The sequence below is a fragment of the Xiphophorus hellerii genome, chromosome 15 (assembly GCF_003331165.1).
Source record: "Xiphophorus hellerii strain 12219 chromosome 15, Xiphophorus_hellerii-4.1, whole genome shotgun sequence".
NCBI lineage: Eukaryota > Metazoa > Chordata > Actinopteri > Cyprinodontiformes > Poeciliidae > Xiphophorus > Xiphophorus hellerii.
In genome coordinates, this window is record NC_045686.1 from 6,866,038 (window position 1) to 6,885,849 (window position 19,812).

At 35.6% G+C, this 19,812-nt stretch overlaps 1 protein-coding gene across 7 annotated transcripts in view; it reads right to left on the reverse strand.

Moving 5' to 3' along the window:
* Window positions 1–19,812, reverse strand: part of otofa (otoferlin a) — a 69,393-nt gene that overhangs the window by 21,882 nt on the left and 27,699 nt on the right. For all 7 annotated transcript variants that reach the window (XM_032585859.1, XM_032585863.1, XM_032585861.1 and 4 more), the window contains exons 4-14: window positions 18,928–19,027; window positions 15,800–15,999; window positions 5,658–5,731; window positions 5,441–5,567; window positions 4,821–4,875; window positions 3,694–3,825; window positions 2,200–2,262; window positions 1,970–2,054; window positions 1,643–1,802; window positions 1,017–1,203; window positions 386–572 (exon numbers count right to left, since the gene is read on the reverse strand). In XM_032585859.1, coding sequence (XP_032441750.1) covers window positions 386–572; window positions 1,017–1,203; window positions 1,643–1,802; window positions 1,970–2,054; window positions 2,200–2,262; window positions 3,694–3,825; window positions 4,821–4,875; window positions 5,441–5,567; window positions 5,658–5,731; window positions 15,800–15,999; window positions 18,928–19,027 — 1,370 coding nt within the window. The remainder of the gene's footprint in view (window positions 1–385; window positions 573–1,016; window positions 1,204–1,642; window positions 1,803–1,969; window positions 2,055–2,199; window positions 2,263–3,693; window positions 3,826–4,820; window positions 4,876–5,440; window positions 5,568–5,657; window positions 5,732–15,799; window positions 16,000–18,927; window positions 19,028–19,812) is intronic.

Below are 19,812 nucleotides of genomic sequence, written 5' to 3' on the forward strand. Positions count from 1 at the left end.
AGTTCCAGAAAAACTTAATTTCCTGGAACTGGTAGTTGAATAATATAACAGGTACCTCTAAAATGTTTGTGGTGGAACTGAATTTTACTTAGGGGTCTTTGGGTAAAGGGGGGTAAATACAACTGCACACAACACTTTTAAGATTTTACTAGTAAAATAAACTGGAAAACCATTCACTGTTTTCCTTCCACTTTCCCTTTCGAGAGCAGTGTGTGTACAAATGCTCATCAGTTTGGATGCCTTTAACGATCTTTGCGGAACAGGGTTTGACCTACAAACCATCACACGCTATAAAACTGTGGAAAAATAATGAACTTGCTCCATCACCAATCATTTCTAATAAGACAATCGACTTCCATGCTGCCTCTTGTGTCTTGACTGATACCTTTATCACCATCATTTGAGATCTTCCGTAGATCGACGAAGTGGGTTCCTATGGCAACGTCATTGACCTTATCCGAGTCTCTAATCTGCACCTTGATCCTCTTGCAAAGAGGAGGGAACAGCTCTGTGAAGATGACTTGCTCGTTCCAGATTGGTTCATAGCTGCTCTTCTGGACCGAAGTCTTTCCCTGGCGACATAGAGGAGCAACTTAACACTGAACTCACAGACTGGGGAAATACACACACAGCTGATCACAATATCAATCTTACAGTACTCTATGGTGCAATCTATTTTATGTTTCTGGAGGGAAGTACCAAGTCAGCAGCTGATTCTAAGAAAAAACACATTTGAGCTTTTCAGATAGCAAAACTGTGAAAATATTGGAGGCTGATTTTCTGAGAAAAAAATGGATGCAAAAAGATCAATTATTTTTACTGCTTCAGAATAAGGTGAGAGCAATATAAAATAACCCTAAAATATAATTAAATCCTTTGGTGTAAATCTAAACCAAATCCACATCTGTATGCTTTGTCAGACCTACAGAGTTCTTCACTCTAAATGTTCCCCATGGAGTCATAAAAAAAAAGAAATAAAGCACTTAGAAAAAGAGTGAAAAAGAAAAAAAATGAACCTTTTGCCCAGAAAACTGCACTTGAACATAGGGGTCAACAAGGTCTCTGTTCTCTCCAATAAAAGCCTTTTTCACATTCGCCATGATGCTGGTGTTCATTTTAGGAAGTCCTTCAGCTCGGTGGATCTTCACATAAAATCTCGCCCATTGCCTCTCTGCTGGGATGCCTTCTGGGAGGAGCAGATTTCTGCAGCACAAGCAGAAGCAGAAATACATATTCAGAGAGCAGACCACGGAGTGTGATTGCATCTATTGCTAAGTTTTCACTCAGAAATCTAAATCTTATAAAGTTGAGGCATTCACAGATATTGGGTGATTATTGACAAGACAGATTTTGTTTGAGCTTGGAGGGAAATCTTTCAAATTCAATCTTATGAAATATTAGCATAAGTATAGATGCTGCATCTCATCTTGCTTCTCTGTTTGCAGTTGCATTTTATGTGCAGAATATCAATTTGTTATAAAAATATTTCAAGACACTAGTTTATTTTGAGGGGAAATGATACACAGATCTATATAATACAGTAATATAAATGAATGATTTTGGATATGCAGCTGACTGCAGCAAGCAGGAGTTTTAATCTTGTGATGAAATCCAGTTTTAAGAGAAAGAAACAACATATCACCCTTCTATGTCATCCTCATCCGTCTCATTGGCTTTATGCGGCGTCTTGATGTTATCACCTTTCCCGACAACTGCAATGTCACACTTTACATATCCTTTGCACCCCGCTGTGATGTCATCGGGATCAGATAGGACGGCCCATTTGTGGTAGAACTGGTGTTCTGTGACAGATGTCAATAGATGCATTGTTAAACCAGCAAAAATGACAAAATATTCAATTCAAAGCAGTGGATTCTTCTTGTCAAACAAATATTTTTATAAACTCTTTTGCATACTGACAGCCAGAGTCATCAGCTACTGCTTTCTGGAGATAAAAATGTTAGCTTACCAGGCTGAGAGTAAACAGTCCCAACATCCATCTTAAAGGTTCCCACCAACGTCCCGCTTCTTAAAAGGTTTTTAGAATGAATAACCTAAGAAGACACAAAGGAAAGTGAACTAAAAACACAATTATGGGACTGATTTTCACAAGAAAAATTGGATTTTTAAATTTAATTCTTAAAATTTGCACAAAGATTGGATGAGAAAGAGTTTCTTTAAATAGTATGGATTACTAACCGAGAGCTTGATGATCTTGTCAAACATGACATCTGGTGGGACGTGGAAATCGAAGACAAAATACTAAAATAGTAGAGAAATGGGGTTTTCCATTAAAATGCAATGTATTTACTCCTGCCTCTAACAGCAACAGTACAATATCACATTTTTTCTCCACTTGGCTCAGATTGTGATGGGCTCAAAACCCCTCTGCGATCCTGAGTATAGGTGCAGGAGCAAATACAAAAAACAGATGATTGACAGATCTGAGTGCAGACTGTGATTGTTCACAGGGAGCTGCAGAATTCACAACAAGTATCAAAACTTTTCAGTAAGGAACAAAGGGGATTATCATGTCATCTTCACAGGAAATGAGCTTGTTTGAAGTACAGGGATCAGTATGCAGGTAAAGGTATGGCCTTGGAAAATATGCGGCAGCAAGGTTACACAGCAGCCAATGTTTATAGTGAGACATGGGAAACTCGGGATTTTCCTATATATTAGTTCACATAAGCTTCTAGTGTAAGACGATAGTACAGACAAGGGGGTATACTGCTTTAAATAACTGAAGCCGTCAGCACATATGCTTTTCTAATAATATAATACTGCATAGTAGCATCTACAGACTCTTGCTTTCGCGCATGTTGATTTTAAGTTTTCATTGATATAAAGAAATGACAGTAAAATCTTAGTGTAAGAATCAAATCTTGGATCATTTATATCTCAACTTTAACAGAGCCCTAAATATTTTTCAACAAGAAAAACTGATCAATTATCTAAGTAAAATTGTTTAACTTAGATAGAAAAAAAATAAAGAGAAAGGTAAAAAAAATCCCTTGATTTTTACAATATAATGAGTTGTGAAAACATAAATTAATCTACTCTATATAGTTAAGTCAATCTTAATGGTAAGGACTGTAAAGACAGTTATTTATTTTAAAAGCATTGCTTTCTAATCCAACATGAATTAATTTGAGGCATTATTTGCCTAAAACATGTAGCTCCACTGGTGAAAATTAGGCAGTAATATCTATAAATTTCACATAATTTTGTGCAAACACCCCCCCAAAAAAACAAAACAAATATCTGCAAAAAGCAAAAGCCACAGCAATCTGATAGTGAGCACTGGAAACACGAGATGCTGCCATTTCAACTTCAAGGTTTTCTCTCAGTGGGGATTTTCAGTCAGACTTAGGGAATCGATAACAGACAAACTGTCATTTCACTCCCTGCAGGGCACAACAAAGAGTCTGGGCTCTGGAACATTCTCCTCTACCCTGGCTGATCCCTCCCAGATCCAGCAGAGATTCTCCATCATCACAGGGGTTGAGTACTCTACACTTCAGCATAATCAATATTGTGTCTTTATTTTGAGTCCAATCTCAAGCTGAAAGCTAAACTAATCCCTCGTGTTCCTCAACCTTATCATAATGTAAAGTAACAAGGTTTATATGGACGTGTGAGATCACACTTTTTCATGAAGCACGATAAATAGAAAAACAAACAAGTTCTCACCTCATTATAGTACGGACAATTGGTGGACTCCTTCATGGATGTATATTTCTTGTCATCTCCAACCTCCACACATACCACAGGATCCATGTTCAGGCCTATTAGCTGCCGAGCCTCAATCACTGTGATACTGATCTGATGGGAGAGATTATCAGGTCTTATTACCCAAACAGTATTATTTTCTTTAATAATCCAAATTATCTTCGGTACTTGTGATTGGAAATTTTGTTCTTTTAAGTAAGTCAGATAATTTTGTAGAATTCAGTGATCAGAACTAGTTTAATTGGGTAGTAAATGTTTCTTTGGTTTGCAATTTAGTCAAGTGTTTTATATAATTGTAAACTTCTGGAGTTAAGTTGATATAAGTGATGGTTTGTGCTGGAACAGTTCACTGTTGTTTTGTGTGTGTGTGGACTTAACCTTATAAATTCCTGTCTTTTAAGTAGTGCTTGTTTTTGCTTGCTTACTTAACTTTCTTTGGCAAACAAGTTTGCACTTGATCTTTTGGTCTATTGTCTTAATGAAAGAAATAAATTAAAACCAAAGAGAAAACATTCACTACATTCTTCTGCTTTGCATTCATGGCTGTCTTTGTAATTGTGTGCTCTTTTGTTTAGGGTGATCTTAGTTGGCTTTTGATGTGCAAAGAGAGAAAAATTCTCAAAGGAATTCACTCTGAGGAAAGGTGCTGCTGTTTTAGTTTTCTTTGTAAAGAAGGAAAGTGGACTCACACACACACACACACGCCCACACACAGCGATCAAGGCATGAAATCATAACTACTGACAAGTGAAAATAATAACACTGATTAACTTTTCCTCAGCAAGTGGAGTCAGTGCATTGATCGATCAGGGACTGTTAGGTAGGTGGTTTGGCTTTATAAATGCTTTTATAAATAAGTTCCATCTCTGAGATAAAAACACTCAGAATATCAAAATTAATGTCCCATGTAGCCCTTTTTAAAAAGTGACTGCGTTAACATGACTTGTCTTTTTTCTTAGAATGTACCTGAAACCATACTGCATGCTCATTTTATAAAGATTTGCTTCAGCATAGAAAATGACAGAAATCCAGATGCAATTTGAGAAAATTAACTAGAAAAAGACCCAAGAAGCTGCATACAAACACACCTGATAATCAACGGGTCTTCCAGAGCTTGGTTCCATCTTGATATCTGGCTTTGACCTGAAAGAAAAAGAAAGAAAGACATTTTCAAACATTTAACTGAATAACATTTTCCTTCCTTCGATGTTTAATTCTACAGAATCAGTTCATTAATCTTAAATCTGCAGAAATGGCAAAATAAGGACTGAGTTTTCAGTTATCACAAAATTGGATAACATTGTATGTATAACATTATCTCCCTCTGCTTTCTTCAGTTACTTCTCTGTTCATTCATTTGCTAAATGACTTCATTTGAAAACATTTTGGTGAAAACAAAAGGCTTTACTGCAAGCAATAAAAAACAGATATGGAAAAACAACTAATGCGTACTATAATTGGTTGTTTTTCACTGCTCTGACTTCAGAGAAGACTGCTGCAGCTTTGCAAAGGAAAGACGGCTGCATTTGAACTAACACATTGCAAAGGATTCCCCTTGTTTCAGGTTTTTCCCTTTTCAATTAAGCAGTTTTTCTGCACACCCAATCTCAGACATAATTGCAATGGTACCCTACAAAAGAAGCCAAGTTTAATAACTTCCCTGTTGTACATTTAAGGGAGCTTATGTGTGTGTGGGACTGTTTCAGACCTTTTATTGGAAACATTAGTCGTGACAGCAGTCACTGAGGCCAAAGATATGGTGTCCGGCTCCAGCATTCCAGCAAGACGCATGGCTTTCTTATCCAGATCTTCCATTTCCAGGACGGCTAGTTCATCTGTTTATGTCATGTAGTGCAACAATCAAACATCAAAACCATTTTTAGAGAGATTTTAAATCATATTATGAATGACGACGTGTGTTTTACCTCCTCTTTTATGGTCATCTTTTGAGCATTTTGTCTTGCCAAGTTTCATGGCTGAGAAAACTCCTCTCCCTGCTCTGTTGAAGAGAATCAAAGAAAAGAGTCATGAAAACGATCTGTCACAGCTGATCTGTCCTCAGATAAACCTGTTTCCCATCACATTCAATCAGTTAGTTGGAGCCTTCAGTGGATAAACTTGATAAATGAAGAAAAACTAAATTAGTTCTTTTATGTACTTCTTTGAAGGTTGGTTGGACATTATGGTCAGGTTGCAATAATTCAGCAGAAAAAACAAATACTCCAAAACCCCCAATCACAAAACAAGAGTATCTGGTGTCCTCACGATATTATCTGGATCATGTATCACCACAGCAACAAAGACCATGTGATGTCATTGAGAGGGTGACAAATGAGGGGCCTTAATAATTAAAAATGTGGGAAACCATCCAGTTTGCTTCGGATATGGATACATGTCAGGAAATTAATGAACAGGGTTTCCATTTGTTTCACTCGGGCTTTCCGAGTCAAGTGTATCAGAGTTCAGCTAAGTTACATCAGATATGATTCTAGTGAAATTCTTAAATTATTATTGCATGGTGTTTTAAAGTACTTTACAATAAAACTAAGTGAGTACAATTCAATTACATTAGCTTCAAGGGAAAGTGCTTACATATCTTTAGACTGGAGAACAGAAGTAAAATTCACTATTTAAAATATCCAGATTATTTTTATATTCATTATTTTATGGAAAATCAAAGTTTACATTTACATTTCACAGGTTTCTTATGTAAAAACATTTCCTATTGAAACAAAATGAAAAGAGGACAAAATATGGTGTAATTTAAACAAATGGCAGCAAAGAAGATTGATTTAAAAATGCAAATTATTCAGTAAAAACAGAAAACACTTCCAACATTATAGTTTAATATTTCATTTAAAAATGAAAAAAAAAAATGCTACGCTTAGGGAATTAATATTTAGAATTTAAGTAATTAAATCAATTTTCTTGTATTTATTATGATAAACTGAAAGTAGAAAGGAGGCAAACACTGGTTTTCATACATACCACATCAATGACAACACTGATCCCATTCAGCTCCACAAACAGGTCACAGTAAATCCACCCCTAGGTTTACTTTGAACTAAGTTTCTTTACAGGAATGCATAAAAAATGACTGGTGTAATAATCAAAGACAAGGCTGGTAGATGCTGTAAGAGTTGCAGATATCTGTGAATGCTGCAGGGCTGGGAGGAGAGAGGGAGAGGGGAACAGGGAATGGTGGGAGGTGCAAGGAGATAAGGGGGTATTGTATTTACCTTGAAAAACTTTGTTTAATCCAGAACAAATGACCACAACATACTTAAAATTAGAGCGTTTTTTTTACCTATCAAAAGCACTAATGGAAATTGTTCATCTTTATATGCTTTACTTTAGCTTTAAGTTCTACAAAGTGCTTCATAATGCATTTATATTTACCTAACCTATCAAAGTAATGCTTTGTTTAATTGTGATTTTACTCACACTGAGGAGAATACATGTAATTTAAAGTTTCGTTTAAAAAAAAAAAGTAAAAAAATATTGAGAAGATCGTGATGGAAGATTTTATTACATGTTTACGGGTCTTATGACTGAATTACACTCATGTTATGTTAAGTCTTTATTTCTTATTTTGCTTATGGACTTTTGTAGACGAAGCTCGTCTGAGTGGTTACTCTGAAGGTTATTTGCCAGAGAAATTTCTTTGCACCTGTAAGGAATAGATAAACAGAGTTCTCCCACAATGCCTTGCCAAGAAGCTAGTTTTCACAATCTGTTTTACAAATATTTTTGCTAATTTCCTCTCCTTGGGTGTAAAACATGCGTTGATTCTGTCTGGCAGAGCTTCTTACTTCAATGTGAATGTCTGTTTTACAGTTTTTTGCTCTCACATGCCAAGATGCTTTTCACCTTTTCTACTGTTTGGGTAAATTCATTTTCCCACAACAGTTATCAAATTTCCTACCAGTCAGCGGATGACTGCCCTTCTGAAAAACTGGTAAATAAAACTCCCTCTCATTTTTAATCTACATTTACACAGAGCAGAAACTAGGATAATGTCAGAAACCAAAACTATGCTGATGTATGCAACAGCACTAAGCTTTTTTTTTTCAGAGAACTAACAGCTGAATTAAAAATAACATGATTTAAAGAAAAATACATTCATTTATTCATTAAAAACTTCTTTCAGTATCTACTTTTTCAAGCAGAGTTTGGGAAAATTCACAATACATGATGTGAGTTTTCCAGTTCAAAATCGATGCCTCTAGTCATAGTAGTGATAAATAAAACAAAGAGCTCTACTTGACTCAAGAAACAGCTCCAGAATGGAGATAACCTCTGTTTCCCCTGGAAACACAAATGTTCTCATATACTAGCATAAAAAAAAGTGTTGTCTTTATTTTTTTTTTTTATAGCAAATGATAATCTGCAAAGTGTGACATGCATTTATTTCCAGCCCCTCAGTACTTTCTAGAGCCACCTCTCGTTGCAATTACAGCTGTGGGTCCTTTGGGCTGTGAGTCTTTAAAATGGCTTTCTTCCAGAATTGCCTGTTTGTATTTGGCTCCATCCAACTTGCAAGCAGCTCTAACCAGATTTCCTGTCCCTGCTGAAGAAAATCCTGCCTGCAGCACAATTACACTGCTTTGCAGTCGCTGAATTTTGTCAATTGTCTGGAACAAAAATGTTAAATAGTTAGATGTTGATTTCTAGTGTGCAACTAATGCTTGTTTTGTAAAGATATTCTCACGCTCCACCAGAAATACAACTATTTGTCTAGTTGTCTGAATGATATTAAACTTGCCCACAACTTTTGTTCAGTAATTTTCTCTAACAATTGCCTGAATAACTATAGAGCAGTAAATTGGTACTTTATTATGCACATGTGAATTCTGTTTAGTCTTCAGATTACTTCTGGAGGCCATTAGCAGGTTGAATTGGATTTTATTCAGGGGTATCAGAGTAAAGTGGGACTAAACACCGATGGAAACTTTTGATCCAGAGTTTTGAGTGTGAATCTCTGTTCTTCCTTGTTTTTAAGTCAAATATAAAAGCCAGAAGCATCATTATTATGTTATCTCCAGCAACTGTACTTGAATCGTAATTCATCCCCAGTCTAACTGGCAAAAACTTTAGGAAAAAGTTACTTTTTAAAAAATCTGTCAATTTATTGGTTTTTGCAACCTGTCAATGTAAAAATCAGTTCTTATTCAATGAAATTGCCACAGTTGTCATTTATATTTAGCTCAAAGCAAGGAGGATTTTTAAACAGATTGATAGTATATAAGCAAAAAAGGACAAAGGGTTAAAGACACACATTGACTGATAGCAGAGAAAGTAAGACTAACTATTTCTGTGCTTCTGAATCATTATTTGTATTGCCACAAAAGATTTCCCATGTGAGGAAAACTACATCAGACTAGCATCAAATATTCAATGCTGACCTTTTCAGAAGAAGATTCTAAGTGTATCAGAGCAAACAAAGAGAACAGAAGTCTAAAGCAAAAAAGAAAGATTTTAAGTAAACAAAGAGGAACCAATGCAGCTCTCATTTTTTGTACTACATGGCTAAGGAAGGAAAAATGCAGGAGGAAACATTAAAGACAAGAAAGTTCAGTAGGAGAATGTTGGAGTGAAATAATAAAAAAGGTTATTTTTCCTTTTACTGAAAAAAAACATACAAATAATAACATCTGCACTATATAAATGATAATCTAAGGAATTAAAAGAGTTAAATATGGATACAAAGGTAAACCAAAAAAAAAAAAAAATAAAATAACATATCAAACATGTTTCAGGTTTGTCTTTCCTGTTCATGAACACAGCAGATTCTGTTATTATAGACACTCGTCAACCTCCCACTTTTCTATGTTTGTTTTACATTCATACTGCAACATGCTCAGTTACTCTTGGAGCAAACACAACAAAACTTTTAAATATTGCAGTTTCTTGTCCAGGCTCATTAAAAATGATTCCCTCAACATGATAAAATACATAACCAAACATCCCAATCTTGTTTTTTATTGACATTCCTTATGATCCACATTAGCAATACTGTTTCTAAGATCCAACTGGGACTGTTAAAGAACAGTTATAGAACAATACACGCGTTAAAGACATAAGTGGATTTAAAGTTTCACAAGACAATGTTAATTTCTTCATGGTTGAATGTAAAAAGCCTTTCTAGATATGCCAACATTCGTGGCAATATGAGAAGCAATGTGACTGCAGCTCTGTAGCCTCATGTCTAGAGGTTCATAAAATTCATTTCACCTTGTACAAGGGAGAATTTTATCTCAGATAGCATCAATTTAGGATTTAAGGAACTCAAAAGCAAAGTAAAAAAAACAAATACATAAGTTTTTGTGTCCTTGAAAATCCACGAAGGCACAGAGAGAACCCAACTTGGAGTATTTCACATGCCATATACCTCAGATTAAAAAATAAATTAAGAAAGAAAAAGAGAAAAAAAACCCCAGCATTTATTAATAATTCATTGACATATACCATACGCTCTGCTCCAGGGATCCAGCTGAATGGAGCTCAGTGAAATCCCCCATCACACCTGTTCTCTTTCTCACAGGAAATATTCCAGTGCTTCAAAGTTTTCATTGAATCAAGGCAGAAGGATATCAGTTCTTCATCATAACTTGGTATTAGAATCCCACTAATGAAGATTAAATCATGCTGAATGCTTTGCAGGCTTCACTTTTTATCCCAGTCTTAACTGTTTCTCAACTTTTCTCTCTAGTAGCACGGTCTTGGCTCATAAAAGAGACAAACATCAATATCATTTATTATCCTTATGATATTGACACATATTTTTCTAAAGTGCAGCAAAGTTGTGCTTCATTAGCTTATAGGATTCTCGATTGATTCTGAAACAGATGCTCCTCTCCTGTGATCCAGCATGTGTACACTTATAAATTTACTCCAATTAGTAGTGCACATTTCAACCTGTCTGCAACTTTAATGTGTTCACAAACAAAAAGTCCCCTGAGTCTTCCTGACCTAGATACTGCAAACAACTACAGGAGCAGTGCAGCACAGTTTTTTTTTAAATTAAAGCCATATTGTATGTTAATGAAGGGATTACTGTACAGCCTTTTGCATAGGAATTACTAAGCATTTTAGATAATATAAAGGAATGGGGAAAAAGAAGAAGAGATGTGGTGAGAGATGAGCCAAGAGAATGTATGTTATGCATCAGAAACTTTCTATAAAAGGCAACACTTTTACATTTTTTATAGTGCACTGAAAGCTCTCTTGTATTTCTTAAACTTGTTATTGTAGCCACTGAACTGCAAAATGAAGCTTTGGTAAATAAAAGTAAGACGGCATTAAACCCTTTTCTTTGACAGTTGAGTGATTTCAAATGTCTTTATTTATGTTATTTAAAAAAATGTAATTAACTCTACGTTTTATTTTCAAGAAATAACTATGTGGAATCGTATCTGTTACTAAAAACAATGTTGTAAATCACTGATCTAAAGGTTTCTGCTTGTTATGAATTGCTGTACATTTGAAGCATCATAATTTATAGAGTTTACTTACTGTATATAACTGTGTGTGGAGAGGCTCAACCTGTGAGCCTCTCCTTCTGCAACCACCCAGTCAATTAAGATGCAGAAAATTATCTGAGATTCTGGGGTGGGATGAAGGCAGTGCAGTCCCACATAAACATAACGTAGTCTAATTCTCAGCAGCAATAAATCACTAGAAAGAACTTCTCAGGCTGCATTAAGTAGGTTAAAATGTTTAAAAGGCTACACATCATGCCCTAATCTAACAAAGCTTAAGAACCACAAAACAAAAAGTCATTATTATCTATCAGTCTGGAAAGGATCACAAAACCATTTCTAAGGTTCTAATTTAAAACTTACGCAGCATTTCAGAATAAGATCATCAAACCAAGAGTCAAACATGGCGGACATGACGGTCTGGGGCTGCATTGATGCTCCAGGTCATGGATGGTGTTCTGTGATTTATGGAACCATAAATTCTACTTTCAAGAACAAAATCCCATGGCTCAAAAGAATATATATATATATATAAAAAAACTCAATTAGTGTGGTCTTAATTAATGGACTAGTTTTATCTTGAACTTCAATCTGATTGACATGCGTTAGCGTGATCTAAAACAGGTTGTTTATGTTCAAAAATCCTAAAATGTTGCTGAAATAAAGCAACTCTGCAAAGAAGAGCACATCAATCTTTCCCCACATTGAGGTAAAGACTCATAGCCAAATATACCAAGTGTCTCACATGAGTGATTTCTACCAAAGGTGGAAAGTTATTAGTATTAGCTATCAGGTGTAAGAGGCAACTACTTTTCACAGCTTGATTTGAATGTCTTTTGTCCTCTAACAAATAGTCACAATTTGAAAACTGAATTTTGGCTAGTTCAGGGCTACCTTTGCCTGGTATTTCAGTTTCAAAACAAATTCTATAAAAGGAAGTTGATATGGTGGTAGTACAAACCCAGTTATCCTTCCAAATATATACATAGCTAGAGCTGCTCCATATGCTTGGGAATCTCATGAGTATGCATATCTAAATACCAAAGTATTTTATGTTATTATTTCTTCTATATTAATCTCCACAGTTAAAATAGCAACTTAGGGAGTTATGTGATAATAGTTAAGGCCCAGTAGTTCTCAATTATATAAAGTAAATAACATTTCTGGCAAATCTAACATCAATTACAACATAACTTACACCCGAATGCTTCGCCAAACTTCAGGAAGTGTCTAATTATTCAACACAATTGTAGCTTCCTCACTAAGCTGCATGCTCAACAACCGAGACAAATAATTAAAGGGCACAACATCTATAATTAAGATAAATTTCCATGTTTAGTATGTGGGCCATATTTCTGCTTCAGCTGATCTGCTGTATTTGCCGTGGAGATTGTTCCTCTGGGAGTCGGTGGAGCGGTGAAGCAGACCCGCCGCACAAAAGACAACTGAGATAAAAAAGTGCAGAACACCTGGACTAAAGCACCTCGACGTGATGCATCATGTAAAACCAGAGCTGTCACGGAGGACTTACGCATAAGAGAGCAGTTTGAGACAGTCATAGTGAAAAAACCCCAGAATCAATACTTATTGCAGAATATTATTGTAATAAAACAGCATTGCAAAGACTGAAAGCTGATTTGATTTTGCACAGATATAAGATGATTATTTATGCGTTATAGCTACATGACGTGTTATTTTGACTGAGTTATCAATGTCAATGTGTACCACAGGTTAAAGCCTTAACATTTAAAGAATTTCATGTCTGGGGGTCAAATAACAGCTTAACTTTGAATCCATCCCCTTTAAATCTAACACATGTGCTTCTCTCCAGGCACTATTCACCACTCTTGCTTTCCCAGCAGTAAAATGACACATCAGAGGATTTATTAGCTGGTAATAAGCAAACTGCTGCTAAGCTGGCTCATTGTGGTGTTGCCTACAGCACAAGATGCTTTATGGGTGTTACCATAAATCATCCTGCAGGGACAGACTCAATGTTGGAGGTGGAGATGGAAGAGGGCTGATGGAAAGAGTACAATGGTCAGCATTATTAATAGCAGTGAAGAAAATTAAGTTCTGCTTATAAAGCCATTTGTCTCCATTGCAACACAGGAGTGTGAATCAGATTTGATTAAAAAATATATATATACTAATAATAATGAGCAAACACTTCTCCAAGAAATGTAGATGACCTTAGGGCTGCAGCTGGTAGAACACATATAGTTATACGTGGGTAAAGTTCTATTTTTGTTCTTACATTAATTAGTGATTCCCTCTAGGATGCTCTAAAATGAAACAATAATAAAATGTAAATCTTGTTGCAAAGTTTCACACTCAAAGTCCAAAAAAGGTTTTGGTTTTGCTTACACGGGCTAATTTCTTTAAAAGTTACTGTTTATTTAATCACCACTGTGGATAAATGGCTCAAAATCTGTCTAGTCTAAAATTAAAATGTTTCTCTATAGAGCACAATGAACCCAAACAGATAAATAAATAACACGTGGGTCTAGTTTTGAATCTGCATGGAATTTTGTATGCTATTGCTATTTATAACAATTTGCACTTATTAAATTCACAAAACTAAATCACAACATAGAATCTGATTTATGTTGAGTGCTGCATGATTTATAGGGCAATAAAAATGGAAAAACGTTACCTCTTAAATTTTGAATGGCACAAAAAATATATATATATATATATATATTTTAAACCTCAAGAGGAATATAAGATGAGAAGGTTGTTTTTTGAGTTTCTGAGAACTTTGGGCCAAAAAGCACAGAAAGAGAACAACAAACATATATTTTCATATATTTATATATTTTATAACATGTCATGCTATACTGCATTTCCAGGGAATTATCAAATAAACAGTTTACAGTTAGGAAGAACAGCAGTTGAGTATATTAACTGCAGTCGACAAATAGTGCTGGATTTGTTTCTCTTATAGGTCAACAACTCCAGGTTCTCTTATTAGCCCTACTCTTTCCTCTTCTCCCTTTAATAGCAGAAGAGTCTTTCCAAGTTATCATCTCCTCCACACTCACACCTCATTACCAGAGGAAGGGAAATAAGAACTGGCTATATGGAGCATCAGAATCGATGAGATGGTGAAATAGTTTTAGAAAGTTTAATACAGAAAATAGGAAAACTGTGGTGCTGATAATTAGGGAGGGAAAATGTTTGAAAGAAAAGTTTCAAGGCAATTAAAATAAGAGATTAGCGCTGGATTTGTCGACTGTAGGTTTTTCTTCATTCTTACTCTTTTACTGTATTATTGCACATTCAGTTTTGTTTCTCAGGACAAATTCTCTACAACACCATCTGACCTGACTGACAGCTCTTTGCAACAAGCAACAAAGATACAGAGCTTGTACTTGATGCATCTTTAGCACACATGTTGAATATAAATTTAAGCTTCATTCAGCATCTTTCTTGCCTCTTTTTATGAAGCATTTTAGGTAACTCTCTAAAGTCATACTTTTTAGTTTATTTTTTGGTCATATAAGAGCCTTGGGATAGCCTATGCTTTCACTCCCACTGCAAATGTATTTCTTTCGTTCTATGCTGTAAAATAGAGCAGATTAGATCTGCCATGTTCGTGAACAAGAAGAAATATATGTGCATGATGTTATTTAGACACGACTCAAATTTTTCCAGGCTCCTATTCAATCTGTAGCATAACGATGTGTTTATGTGTCTGGCTGAGCAGATAGTCTCAGTGAAAATCAATACCGCCTACAGATGCTTTCATGTACTATTCAGCAAAAGCATGAGAATTAACGGTCCATGAATATACTGACTGTGGGCAAAATGAAAAGAGAGAGAGATGAAGAGAAAAAAGAAAGGCATAATCTGAACAGATTTTTGCAGCTTTTAAACAATAGTTTTACATGCTTGTCTTACTTGTCTCTTATTAGAAAAAGTAGAATAAAAAACATTCTGACTTCAACAAAACAGTTACGAAATGTTTTCACATTTTTATCATGCCTCTTTCTTTTTGTTTTGCATCAATAAATGCCAAGAAAAGACATTAAAAAACTTTCTTCTTAAAAACACCATTTCATTTTGAAGTCATTTTGCCACTCTTTGAATTCTAGATTTACTGATGCTGTATATGATGAAGAAATAAAAACATTTTCTCAGTGACTGATGTTAAGTCACACAAAAAGGTTTCCTTGTTTTAGGTCTGATTACCCATGTATTTTCTATTTGCTAAATCCCTGAATAATGAAATGTGTGACTTGGGTCACAAATTCAGTGATCTTCAGAAATTTCGAGTTGGACTGAGACCTGGACTTTTTGATGACCATACTAAAAACATTGAGTGTTTTGTCCTTAATCCACTTTGTTACTACTTTCATGATATCTTTAGGATTATTTTGAATTTAAAAGACTGATTTGCATCCAAACATTAACTTCCTGGTTGATTGCTGTAGCAACATTTGAACATACTAACCAAGATCCTCAATAACTAAGGTTATTACAATAATAAATCAAATTGTTGTGTAGCCGGAACAGCTATGATCAACTTTAACCCCTCATTTTTTAAGTAAGTCGGCTGCTATTCAGGAAACTGTTAAACTTACTTTCTGAAGGTTGGTATGGACCCCTGTAATGACCGTCCAGGAGATGTCCCTGATCCGTGGCTCTGTCCTGAAAGCAAACTGTCTGTTTCGAAAGCAAACATCCCATCACGGTCATCAGGAACATCCAGGAACTCTCCATCGCTCCACATCCCCCCTGTGCCATCCATCAGCTGGTATCTGATATCTATGGTGACACTGGTCTGAAAAGGAAGGAAGACATTAAAACATTGGGGCCAAATTATGATAGAGTCCTTAGATTTAAAATTGGCATGTGCTACATGTGTTCTCACTTTTATAAGTGAGCTCTAAGGTGATGTCTTTTTAGAATTGATTTGCTAAGCAGACACATAAAAGAAGACTGATCGGCCAAAGCTGTGCCTCCTGAATAAAACAACTTCTAGCCTGCTACATATCATTTGTTGGTTTTAGGATTAGTTTGGATTCAGGAAAACCAATGTTTCCCTGCTTGGTTGATATATTTCTTTGTCCTTATTTTGTTTGGCGTGGCCCAGTATCACCTGTTATCGCCTGAGGAAACTTTTTATTACATGAATTTTATTCACATATTTTGTAGGTCTTATATTTTACAAAATAGATAGTTCTTATCATTTAAAGCATTTAGTTACAGTATATTCACATAAATGTGACTACAAAAAGTATTGACACTCTTGGATGTTACACTCTTTTTCTGTTTTTGCAAATCACTCGTGGTCAACAAAATTGGGTTTTTGTGCAAAAATTCCCTGTAATATCAATGTGAAAACTGGTTTCTACAAAATTTTGACAATTAAAAGACATTTAACGTACAGTAAGTGATTGCGTAAATATTCACTCCCTTTAAAGTGACTTTAACAGAGTTTTGCTTCAGAGATGCTAGCATGACAGCAAGTTCTTAACCTTTACATTTAAGACTCATTCTGTGAAGAATATTAAAACTTGGTAATAATACTGTATTCTCAAGAAGGATTTTTCTATTTATTGGTGCATCAATGTGGTCTCAACATTGGCATCCAACTTGGCATGACAATAAATCACTTTGGCTCCTTGTGTGCTGCAAAAATTCTGACTGACATTTTCAGGTCAGAAGCATGGCTGACCCGGCAGTTTGTCTTTGGCATCTTCTTGGGAGACATGTTTGGACAAATACTATCCTCCTGACAATGACCTAAACTTTATTACAGAGCGTCCAATTTATTCCACTGACAAAGACAGATGAGGGGAAAATATACGAGAAACTCCCTCCCTTTCCGCTACCCTTTTCTGCTTCACGGTCTTTTCCTTACAACATCTTCACCAGGCAATCTGTGTGGTCCACCAGGAGTTAGATTTGTTGCTATGGCAACAACAATAGTAGTGCTCCCAGGTAATGTCAGGTTTAGTTTTACCGCTCTCTTGCTACAGGGAGGCTAAGCAGTGAAATTCTCCTCCCAGTGTGTGTGCAGGGGGGTGCGTGTGTGTGTTCACAGAACTCCTCATGAACACACTGCATGGGTGTGAATATGAGCTTGCATGCACACCAAGGAGCGCTCTCATGCAGTGTTACATCATCTAAGAAAAAACACACCAGCACTCTCCAACCCACCAACACGGTCCTGCAGTGGTTTCAGATTTTATATGGTGTTTGTTTTACTCAATGTATTCCTTCACGGCGTCCTCTTCCTCCCATACCCAATACACTCCTACACTATATTTTCATTATCAATCACACAGTTCTTCTCTCCACCAAGCTGCTCAGGGCTTAATTTAAAACCAATAGATTATCAGTACTTCTGCTGAGCATCTAAATGTGCTGATATTGCTCTCAGATTGTAGTATATATAAGATTATTGTTGATGTGGAGCTCTTTAATGATGAGGTCCCTTTTGGCAAATTAAGTTTATTATGTCTTCTTCTAGAACTGAACGTCCAAAGAAAGTTTCATTTCTCTTTTATATTTCACACAAGGTTTTCCTTTTTGGATTCCTCAATAGATATACTCTACTTATTGATAAAAAGAATAAAGAATACCCAATAAGAAAATGTTGTGACCTTGGAGTCGCCCTTAAATTAATAATTTAAGGAGCGATTGAAAATTTCCCCTTCGAACCTCGTCATGTTTTGAAAAAGTATTTGTAGCCCTTAAACTTTTTATTATGTTACAACCACAACCCTCAATCTATTTTCTTTAGATTTTATGTGATAGATCAACACAAAGTACTGCATATTTGTGAAATATAACCCTAAATTTAATTCAGGGCAACTGTTGTGGTAGGACAATCAATAATGAAACAGTTCTGGGTGAAAAGCTCTGTCAGGCAGAGACAACACATGAGTTTTATACCAAGGATAAGGGATCCAAAACAAGAGGCGAGACAGTCTGGTTCTGATGCAGCTGTAGAAAACAACTCCCAACCTTGTACATGTAACCCAAATAGTTTCTTCTGGTGAAAGTTCACAAGCATTTAGTATAACATGGTCAGCAGATGTTAACTTGTGATAATTTTCCACCACAGCAACCAAAAGACTTTAGAAGTCACCAAATTCATTGACTTAATGTCTGTGATATTTAATCACATTTATTATATTTTACAGACTATTGAGCACACTTGAATATAAGCCATACCCACTAACTTGCCTTTAAGTTTTCCTTTCAGTTTTCTAAACATATTTCAATAGAAATCCTATGTCACGCACCAAAATATTGTAGCCAAACACCCCACAGCATAATGCTGCTACCATTGTCGTGCTTGGCAGTAGTTACGGTGTTAAGTTTGAAAACCAACTCCAAACAAACAAATTTTAATAGTCAGTCTTTGTTTCATGACATTAAAATGCTCCACCACATGGCAGATGTCAGTGCCGAAAGCAGCTTTAAGATGTTGATTTCAATTTGTTCAGCACCTTGTTTTCACGCTGTAGTCTGTGTCTATAACATTCATCCAATGTGAATCAGATAAAATCTGCAATACATACATATGCAGTATTGTTTTTGATTTATTGCAGTTATAAGTTACATAATCAGTCACACTGTTAAAAGAACAACTCAAATGCACAGTTAATAAGCTCCATTGAATAGAAGGTTTTTGGCTGCGAAGAGCAAATGCACAACATTAACAAAAACTGTTAACAACCCAAAAGGAAGATCTTACCTTTATTGACATGTTGTTGTCATCAATGAGGGTATCTGTCAGCTCTAGATGTCCCTCTTCAGCCACTTTCTGAAGCACCATGCAGAATGTCCCGACAAGTCTGCAGCAAACGAGAAAGGCACACAATTTAAAACAACTACAGTAAAATAAGGCAACGCTTTATTTATTTATTTTGTTGTTTTTTTTACCATTTGGTCTACTCTCCTGCACATTTGTTCAACCATGTAGCCTCAGTGAGTCTTTGCAACATCACTTCTGCCTTTTCACTTACAGTAATAAAAAAATGGCTAATTGTATTTCCTGCTTGCTGACCAGAGGCATCTGCTCTCCAATGTGTTTCCTTCCTCACAGTGCGGAGGTGAATGTGTCATAAACAGAAGCTGCTTTGGTGAGATGAAACATACTGAGAAAGTGCCACACTGTCAACCCCTCACACACAGAATCTCACACTTTAAAAACAATATGAAAAAAAAAAAAAAGCTCAAACATCACCTAAACCTCCAGAGGTAAAGATTCTGTTTCACTGGCATCTTTCATTCATTTGGCAGTAAGTTATGATGCTAAATTTATACAATTTAAGAATTATAAAAGAGGAAGTTGAATTAAATTTCTTTCCAAGTATGGATTTTGCTCGCTTCTGAGTGAAAACCCAGTTAAAATGTCGCAAAAAAGAGAATTTGATGCCTTTCCCTGACTTAAATGATTGTTCTTAATTTCTATACTTTAAATGTACAGAAATTATTCATAGTCTTCCACTACTAAATACAACATAAATAGGTGGATCATGTGATAAATTATATCAAAAACATTATAAAACCATAACTCTAATATTAATACACATGGTTTGGATATGGCAACACATGTGATGCTGAACCTATATTTATA